Source organism: Hyla sarda, chromosome 7 (genome assembly GCF_029499605.1).
Source record: "Hyla sarda isolate aHylSar1 chromosome 7, aHylSar1.hap1, whole genome shotgun sequence".
Classification (NCBI taxonomy): domain Eukaryota; kingdom Metazoa; phylum Chordata; class Amphibia; order Anura; family Hylidae; genus Hyla; species Hyla sarda.
Window position 1 is genome coordinate 139,675,011 of NC_079195.1, and position 10,284 is coordinate 139,685,294.

The 10,284-nt window shown below is 40.1% G+C and overlaps 1 protein-coding gene across 1 annotated transcript; it reads left to right on the forward strand.

Moving 5' to 3' along the window:
• The first annotated feature begins 526 nt into the window (after window positions 1-526).
• LOC130282479 (platelet glycoprotein Ib alpha chain-like) lies at window positions 527-9,714 on the forward strand. The gene is made up of 7 exons (XM_056530741.1): window positions 527-546; window positions 3,057-3,177; window positions 3,916-3,960; window positions 5,373-5,417; window positions 5,551-5,595; window positions 5,689-5,727; window positions 9,500-9,714. Exons 2-7 carry the CDS (start codon window positions 3,078-3,080, stop codon window positions 9,604-9,606), a joined length of 381 nt encoding a protein of 126 aa, XP_056386716.1. The 5' UTR covers window positions 527-546; window positions 3,057-3,077; the 3' UTR covers window positions 9,607-9,714.
• The last annotated feature ends 570 nt before the right edge of the window (window positions 9,715-10,284 follow it).

The following is a 10,284-nucleotide window of genomic DNA, read 5'->3' on the forward strand; positions in this document are numbered from 1 at the left end:
CTCAATCTGTTGCCTCATTTGTGGTCCTGCAACTCTTTTACAGTGTATTGTTAGCATGTTATGGTAGCCAGGGGTCTTAAACAGACCCACTGCCTGTATATTTGTATATTGACTAATACTAAAAACTGACAGAAGAATATTCTGCTTTGTTACATAAGTATTGCAGTGTATCATATTAGCCATCAGAAGATAGCATGGTCAAGTTCCATAGTGGGACAAAAAAAAAGTTTATTAAAGTGTCCCTGTGATTTAAAAAAAAAAAAAAACCTTTTGACATGTCACTGAGAAATTCAATAATAAGAGTTACAACCAGACTGCACCACTTACATTTAATTAGATGCACAGACTGGACAGATACAATTCCAGCAGACTTCCAACAGGATATGTTCAGGATCCACGTATTCCAGCAAAGACATAGAGGGAGATTTATCAAAACCTGTGTAGAGAAAGAGTTGCCCATAGCAACCAATCAGATTGCCTCTGGAAAATGAAAGAAGCGATCTGATTAGTTGCTATGGACAACAGCACCACTCTTCCTCTACACAGGTTTTGATAAATCTCCCTAATAGTACAAAAGTAATATTTCAACCCTTTACATGTGTGGATCTTTGTCAAGCTTAACAAAGACCCACACATGTAAAGGGATTGAAAAATTGCTATGAGTGCCACATGATAGGGAAATGAGGTAGTGGTGACGTCTACCGTATGTCTAGAGCAGTACAATCTAGAACAATCCACAAAATTTCCACCACGTGAATTTTCCCTTATTGTCTTACACATATCTGGAAATGGTTAGTTACAACTAGGGTAAACTAGTACAACTAGGCAAAAGATAGCACAGTAAATCTGCAGTGAATATGGTACCAGCAAAGTAGATGTGATCTCATACTGTACTGTCTACTGTACTTTATGAATATAATACTACCACACACCATACCCTCTGAATATAATCCTGCCACACTGTGCCCCTGAATACTGCCACTGACTGTACCCACTAAATATAACCCTGCCACACACTGTACCCACTGAATATAATGCTGCCACATACTGTGCCCCTGAATATAATACTGCCGCACACTGTACCCCTGAATATAAACCCTCAAAAATAACTATGCTATACGCTGTAACCTCCCACGCATCATACATACATACATCTTGCTTACACACATATATCATTCATAAACACCCATTACTCATACCTACATCATACATACAGTACATACACACATCATTCATACACACGCCATCTCCGGACCCCCTCAACACATGCATAATACATACATACACACATCGTACATACACATACATCACACATAAACACATATCATACATATACCGCCAGATCCCTATGCATAATTCATCTCCACACATACATACATCCTTCTACACACATCTCCACACACCATACATATACATCTTGCTTACATATATCTATTATTTATACACACACATCATTCATACATCATACTTACAGTACATACACATGCCGCCTCCGGACCCCCCACACATACACATCATACATACACATACATCATACATAAACACATATCACACTCATACATATACCCGCCGCCTCCAGATCCCCTCACATAATACATGTCCACACATCATACATACATCCTTCTAGCTTACATACATCATACATACATCTTGCTTACACAAGATCTATCATTCATACACACACATCATATATATAGCATACATACAGGACATACACACATATCATTCATACACACACCATCTCCATACCCCAAATCTCGCCCCCCCCCCTGCTCCTCTGGACCCCAAATCTCATATCACCCCCCCCCCACTCCTCCAGACCCCAAACCTCATAAAGCCAGCCACAGCACAATACCCCTCTCCCCCTCTGGACCCCAAATCTCATATCCCAGGCCACCCCACCCCCCCCCGGACCCCAAACCTTATGACCCCAACACAACCCCCCTGCGCTCCTCCGGACCCCAAATCTCCCCCATCCAAAAAACCCCACTCCCGTTCCACCGCTTCCTCACCTGCAGCCGCCATTAAGATCAGCACCGAGGACTGCTGGTGTCCAGGTCCAAGCAGAGGCAGCGCTGTGCTCACAGCTAGGGAGGCTGCAGGCATTAGGAGCCTGCTTGCATGCCAGAGTGCTCTTGGGGTGCTGGGGGGGTTGGTTTATGGATTATGGGGTTTATGGATTATGGTTCAGGCTAGTGCTGGAGGGAGGGGGGTGTTGAGGCTAGCGCTGGAGAGAGGGGGGTGTTGAGGCTAGCACTGATGGGAGGGGGTGTTGAGGCTAGCGCTGGGGGAGGGGGTGTTGAGGCAAGCGCTGGGTGCTGCAGGTTGGGCTGTGCCTGAGGGCCTGACATGCCGTTGTAGTATAATGTCGTGGCATGGGGGTTCTGTGCTATGGAGCCCGGTCGCAATGGCGACCTTTGAGACCTCTATAGCTACACCACTGTTTTTAAATGAAGATGATCTATAACTACACATTGCTTATAAATTAAAGATACATTTTGCACCCACTAACTATGTGTCCTTTCTTGGTTCATTTGGTACTTGAGGGTATAACTGTATGTATGTGATTTTATTTTTTGGTTTCATTTGTGAATGTATCCACACCTGTGAAACAGATTGTATCAACATAACAATCCCCTAAAAAATCTCGACAAACTTGTACTTCGAAGTAGCTTTGTTGCTTATCATGAAGTATACAGAGTATTCTATTGTCACTTAGCAGACCACACCTGGGTATTGATTAGGCGTTTACAAATGATCCACCCTTTCATAACAATCCATGATTTTGAACACTCTTCACAGAGTAACATAAAATAAGTGATTCATAGGATTCTTATATCGGCACAGGGGGAATAAATAGGAACACATGATTAGTGCTGATGGGAGTTTCCTTATACAAACCCAATGATGAATCTCAAATATTCACATTCTAGACATTATGAAGGAATTCCAAGCAACGTCACCAATCCACGAAATACTGATCACAGAGTATAAAAGAGGATGTCAATTCAACAGCAAACAACACTAGTAAGAAGTTCTCTTTGCTACCTGTTTAGTTATCTCAATCAGCACAAGTCATGTCTGGAGTCAAAGGAAATGTGTCTGGAGTCAAAGGAAATGTGGGGCACTGTCCAAAACCTCAGCAACCAACCCTGGTGAAAGAATCTAGTTGTGAAGGTAAGTAATGTAATTCATAAAAATGATTATGGCAGCAGCACTAACACACCTATATAACAGTATTAACAGTTTTTGAAATCTATGACTCAGTGTACATATAGCTTTAATGCAAAATGGTAACATATTTATACGTATACAGTGTTTCCTAAAGTTTCTAAGTTAAGTATCATATATGTACATAAATTACATCTATGAGCCTACACTGTGCCTGCACCTTTAAAAAAAAAAAAAAGAGAGAACAAAGGTAGTACATGCCCCTTTGGATGGTATTTACCTTTCTCTTGTATATAAATGAGAACCTTACCTAAACACCCAAACCTAAAATAGGCAACATTAAATTATTTCTTTACCTTCAGGGATGAAAACTTTTATTTCCCCTTTTCCTATTTGGATTTTTCACATCTATAGTATCTTTTTATGATGGCAGAATATAAAAGACTAGTATTATAAATGGCACCTGGGGCCCTGTTGCAGATTTTGCATCGGGTCCTAGAAGCTACTATGTCCGTTTCCCTGTGCCGAGCAAAAGCAGGGCCGCCGGGCGGAGGAATACGCCGCTCCTCGGTTGGTTTCACAGAGTCATACAGTCATACAGTCTTCCCGCATAGATAGTACGCGTCTCACCTCTGCTCATGGGCCATTCTAAGCTTATGTTATACTCCAAAATGGACTTTGTAAATCAAAGATCAATGTGCACAACATTTCACAACATCATTATTTTTTTTTATTGTTTTCCAGTTACTGAGGTTTCGCCTGAGCCTGTGTCAACCTGTAGAAACCCAGGTAAAAGTCAACATAAAAAATAAAGTTAAATAAGAAGTAAAAAGTATTCTAAAAATGTTAAATAACAGTTTAAATATAGATACAGCAACTCTGAATCCTGATTTTTAACACGGGCATATTTAACCCCTTAAGGACCGGAGGTTTTTCCGTTTTTGCATTTTCGTTTTTTGCTCCTTGCCTTTAAAAAATCATAACTCTTTCAAATTTACACCTAAAAATCCATATGATGGCTTATTTTTTGCGCCACCAATTCTACTTTGTAATGACGTCAGTCATTTTGCCCAAAAATCTATGGTGAAGCGGGAAAAAAAATCATTGTGCGACAAAATTGAAAAAAAAAAACGCTGTTTTGTAACTTTTGGGGGCTTCTGTTTCTACGTAGTACATTTTTCGGTAAAAATGACACCTGATATGTATTCTGTAGGTCCATACGATTAAAATGATCCCCTACTTATATAGGTTTGATTTTGTCGGACTTCTGGAAAAAATCATAACTACATGCAGGAAAATTAATACGTTTAAAATTGTCATCTTCTGACCCCTATAACTTTTTTATTTTTCCGTGTATGGGGCGGTATGAGGGCTCATTTTTTGCGCCGTGATCTGAAGTTTTTAACGGTACCATTTTTGCATTGATAGGACTTATTGATCATTTTTAAATGATATAAAAAGTGACCAAAAATGCACTATTTTGGACTTTGGAATTTTTTTGCGCGCACGCCATTGACCGAGCGGTTTAATTAATGATATATTTTTATAATTCGGACATTTCCGCACGCGGTGATACCACATATGTTTATTTTTATTTTTATTTACACTGTGTTTTTTTTTTTATTGGAAAAGGGGGGTGATTCAAACTTTTAATAGGGGAGGAGTTAAATGATCTTTATTCACTTTTTTTTTTCACTTTTTTTTTGCAGTGTTATAGGTCCCATGGGGACCTATAACACTGCACACACTGATCTTCTATGTTTATCACTGGTTTCTCATAAGAAACCAGTGATCAACGATTCTGCCGGATGACTGCTCATGCCTGGATCTCAGGCACTGAGCAGTCATTCGGCGATCGGACAGCGAGGAGGCAGGAAGGGGCCCTCCCGCTGTCCTGTCAGCTGTTCGGGATGCCGCGATTTCACCGCGGCTATCCCGAACAGCCCACTGAGCTAGCCGGGATGCTTTCGGTTTCACTTTAGACGCGGCGTTCAACTTTGAACGCCGCGTCTAAAGGGTTAATAGCGCGCGGCACAGCGATCAATGCCGCGCGCTATTAGCCACGGGTCCCGGCCGTTGTTAGAGGCTGGGCCCGACCCGCTATGACGCGGGGCCACGCCGTGGCCCCGCGTTATAGATCGGGAGTGGACACATGACGTTCCAGTACGTCATGTGTCCTTAAGGGGTTAATTGTTTTCCAGTTACTGAGGTTTCACCTAAGCCTGTGTCAACCTGTAGAAACCCAGGTAAAAGTCAACATAAAAAAAAAGTTAAATAAGAAGTACAAAGTATTCTAAAAATGTTAAATAACAGTTTAAATATAGATACAGCAATTCTGAATCCTGATTTTTAACACGGGCATATTTTATTGTTTTCCAGTTACTGAGGTTTCACCTAAGCCTGTGTCAACCTGTAGAAACCCAGGTAAAAGTCATAAACAATAAAGTTAAGTAAGAAGTAAAAAGTATTATAAAAATGTAAGATAACAGCATTTTTTTTATTGTTTTCCAATTACAGAGGTTTTGCCTGACCCTGTGCCAATCTGTGAAGAACAAGGTAAAATTCAATAAACATAATGAAATTTAAGGGGGGACCCACAATGTGTTTTTTGTTGCCTCTTTCTGTTATTTTTGCTTACATAGTGCAAAATAGGGTATTATTAAACAATATAGTAGATAATACAGTATGTCTGATGTATACGTATTTTAGTTGATGTGGGAAGCATGAATTGTGTGCCATTTATGGTCCTATTACCCAACATATATTACCTAATGCTGTCTACATTTCCCATAATGCCTCTGCCATTGCTGCGATCGGGAGTACAGTGCCATATAACTGCAATGACTGATCATTTATATAGCATAATTTCTGTCCACTCACACAAACTAAGAGTAGTACTCTGTACTCTGTGTATGTCTAGATATAGCTAAACTGTAGTGTATCCTGTGTGATGTAGCCTGATACTTATAACCAGGAGAGCATCAGGCTACATCACACAGGATACACTACAGAATTTATAGCACAAAGTACAGACATGCAGTAAAAGTCCGGAGAGTGAAATGAGTCTGCTGTAATCAGTGAATGGACTCACTATCACTGCTGTCCTGGTCCCTTAGAGATAGGAACAGCAGCATTCTATAAATTGAGATACATAGATATAGAGCAGAGAGTGAAGGGGTCTGAGAGCTCCTAGAAGGGATCTGATGATGTCATCCTGTTGTTCACAGAAAGTCAGCTGTTAAAAATAAAGCCATGTAAATTTTCTGATGGTGGTTACATGACCTAGCTGTAGTACTGAAACATATAGATGCAGCAGAGCTGGGATGAAACAGATGATACTGGGGGAATAGTGATAATGTGTGTGCAATATATGGTAAAAAAAAAAAAAAAACGGATTACTTTTTTAAAGGGAATGTGTCACCAAAAAAGCCACTAGGCCTAAAGCTAAACTGAGACTTCATGTTCTGTACAGATCATTATCCAGTAATGCCTTTCTTCTCATCACAGACAAGGAGTAAAAAGTGACAACTGTAGATAGATGACACTTGATCCACCACCATTCACAGCAGAGCTTAACATTCCCTTTCCTTATAAAATGGCCCCTGAAAAGGTCACATATAACATTTCCAATGCAATAAATGAGACAGGTCCTGTCTATTGTTGTCTATGTTCATAAATCCTGTTTTAAAACATGTCTATAAATGATGCTAAAAACAGCCCAGACAAGATGGCAGCCCCCATAATAATGTTTAAAAACTTGAATATTAGTTATGTATTTATTTATTTATTTATGTTAAATAGAAACAGATTAGAAAAAAAGAACATGTGGAAGGATCTGTCTCTTTATCTGTATCTGGAAGTATCAGGGAGGAAAAAATCTTGGTGGCATATGCCTGTTAAGTAAGAACAACAAAGCGTAAAATAACAAATAAAAAGTAGGAAAAGTACCTAAATAGTACAGGTCACAATCAGCCCTATCATTTGGCATAAACGGCTCCAATCAGGTAAAAAAAAAAAAAAAAAGCAAGTAAGAAAACTCCATGAATCAACGGGTGCAGTAAACTAGACAAACAACAAAGGATTTCCCAAATGCATTTGCATCCTACATCACCTTAAGGACATGGATTGTACCTGTACTCCCTAGTCCTGCTCCAGTTACATGAAGCGCACTAAGTAGCGGGGTAGTTTCAATTTTGGCCCAGAAATAATTTATTTTGTTTTCTAGTAGATCATTAGGTAAAATGAGTGATGTCATTAAAACATGATGTCCTTAAGGGGTTAAGGCTCTATGACAATCTATATAAATGCATAAAGATGGAGTGTGCCTAGACAAACAGCAAGGTGGGCATCATCAGAGCATGTTGCCCATTTTCATGGCCCTTGAAAAGGAATAAAAACTGTAGTCATGTAACATGCGTACCTAAGAATTGGAATCTCTGCTGTGTTCTCTGGCACACCCTAAGTTTATTCATTTTAAGCTTGTCTTGTAGTCATGAATATGGATGCACAGAACATCTGAAATGATGTGATTTTGAATGCAATGAAGATTTGATTAACTTTACAGAGCTGGAGAACCTTTTGGGGGACCTAAAAACCCTAGAGAAACAGTGGAGCAGTTGCATAAAGCAACCAATCAGATTCCTGCATTCATTTAAAAAGAAAAATCTGAAACATTAAAGCTGGAACTTAAAGGCGTAATCTGCTGGGGGGGAAAAAATAGTCAACTGGTGCCAGAAAATTAAACAGATTTGTAAATGACTTCTTTTTCCTTTTGTTTTTAGATTTGTAAATGACTTCTATTTAAAAATCTTAATCCATCCAACACTTATCAGCTGCTGTATAATACAGAGGAAGTTCTTTTCTTTTTTAATTTCTTTTCTGTCTGACCACAGTGCTCTCCGCTGACACCTGTCCGTGTCAGAAACTGCCCAGAGCAGGAAAGGTTTGCTATGGGGATTTGCTCCTACTCTGGACAGTTCCTGACATGGGCATTGGTGTCAGCAGAGAGCACTGTGGTCAGACAGAAAAGAAATTCAAAAAGAAAATAACTTCCTGTGGAGAATCAGCTGACAAGTACTGCAAGGATTAAGATTTTTAAAAAGAAGTAATATACAAATCTGTTTTACTTTCTGTCACCAGTTGATTTAAAAAAAAATTGTTTTCCACCGGAGTACCCCTTGAATTGGGTGCTACAGGCTGCTTCACTGTTCCTCTGCAGAAGATTTGAAAAAGCTCCCTCTTTGTTGTCTGTCTAGTACCTAAATTGTAGCTTCTCAAATGTACTTAAAGAAAATCTGTAATCAGTGTCACCTGCACTAACCTGTTGGCACAGACAGGTAGTGCAGGTGACATGATGACAACGATACTTACCTGGTCCAGTTCCGTGCTGTGGCTCTCCCGCTATCCTCTTTGGTAGCTTCAGCTCCGGGCCAGACTTGGAGCATAGGCGAAGCTTAGTGACGTCACCTCTGCTATTCTCTGCTGGGTCCCAATGCTAACAAACAGCAGCGGTGAAGGCATTAAGCTTTGCCATGCTCCAAGTCGGGCCCGGAGCTGAAGATATCGAAGAGGATAACCGGAGAACCACAGCATGGAAAAGGACCAGGTAAGTATATTTGTCATCAGTGTCACCTGCACTACCTATCTGTACCAACAGGTTAGTTCAGGTGACACTGATGACAGATTTCCTTAAATGGGCACTGTCAGATACAAAAACTTTTGATATGTTGTAAAGCATGTATAACCAATAGGTTTTGCAATTGCTTTCATTAGAAATGTTTTCAGTATTTCATACTGAAAAAGCCAGTCAAACAACTGCCCCCCCTGCCTGCTTGGACACATACTAGTCCTGCTGTGTCCATGCATTCTCACCTATGTCATGGACACACTTCCTTGATTGACAGCTGTGAATGCAGGGCTCATACCTGGAGGAAAAATCCTCCCACTGTCAGCTTGTGTCCCGCTACTGTCAGTGAGGACAAGCTGGGAGTTGTAGTTTTGCTAATGATAGGGGAGATGTGAGCAGACAGCATACTGATGGAGGGGGCGGAGACCTGCAGAGTGAGACCACGCCCCCTCCCTTTGAGAGAAATTTAGAATAGTGAGCTAAATTAAATGTGTAATAAAAAAAGAATTAAAGGTGCTAGACACACAAATATTAGATGTACATGGTCAGGATTAGGTACTGAGAGATATATTTAAAAAATGTTTTTTGTTGGATCTGACAGGTACACTTTAAATACAAATACATTGTACCAGCTGACTTTCATGGGTGGCGAGGGTCCTATAAGCTTTCAGTGTTTACTTACAATAATAATTTTTCTTTAAGACATAGAACAAGTCACTCCACAACCTTCTGCTCCTCTGCCTGTGACACCACAGCCATGCACATACCAACCCACTGATACCCAGGAGAAGAAAGGAGTCAAGAAGTAAAGTGATTGTCTCTGGTGAAGATGGGCTTTCCTTCACAACAACATAGCAAAAATTGTTAATTTCCCCTTCTTCATATAAATTATGTTACTGTACATTAAACTATAGTAATCACTGCAATGTATTTTTATAGTCTTGACTCAAACTCACCATTATATGTTTTCACGTGACAACACTGAAGAAATGACACTATATTACATTGTGGTAGTGAGTGTGCAGCCTCTACACAGCCATTAATGTCTAGACCTTGGCAACAAAACTGAGTACACCTTTAAATGTAAATATTAAAATTGGGCTGAATTAGCCATTTTTCCTCCCTGGTCTCATGTGACTCGTTATTGTTGCAAGGTCTCAGGTGTAAATGGGGAGCAGGTGTCTTAAATTTGGTGTTATTGCTCTGACACTCTCTATTACTGGTCGCTGCATCATGGTGGGCAAGACCATTTAGTGTTTTTACAATTAAGATACAATACAGGCCTTGCTATGGTTGACAATGGTTAATCAAAGGAGTTGAGTGTATGTGCGGAGATTGAAGTGGTGGGGGGTCAGCCTATCAATGCTCTGACTATATGCCTCACACAGCATCAAATTGGTCTGCATGGTTGTCGTCACAGAAGAAAGCCTCTTCTAAAGACTGCTAAAGACAAGCAGACTAAGGACATGGATTACTGGAACCATATC

Excerpts from the sequence above, each read along its gene's own strand:
- LOC130282479 (XM_056530741.1), top strand. The coding sequence starts at position 3,078 with ATGTCTGGAGTCAAAGGAAATGTGTCTGGAGTCAAAGGAAATGTGGGG. Across the intron at positions 3,961-5,372 it reads GTCAACCTGTAGAAACCCAG|TTACTGAGGTTTCACCTAAG; the intron begins GTAAAAGTCAAC and ends ATTGTTTTCCAG. Across the intron at positions 5,418-5,550 it reads GTCAACCTGTAGAAACCCAG|TTACTGAGGTTTCACCTAAG; the intron begins GTAAAAGTCAAC and ends ATTGTTTTCCAG.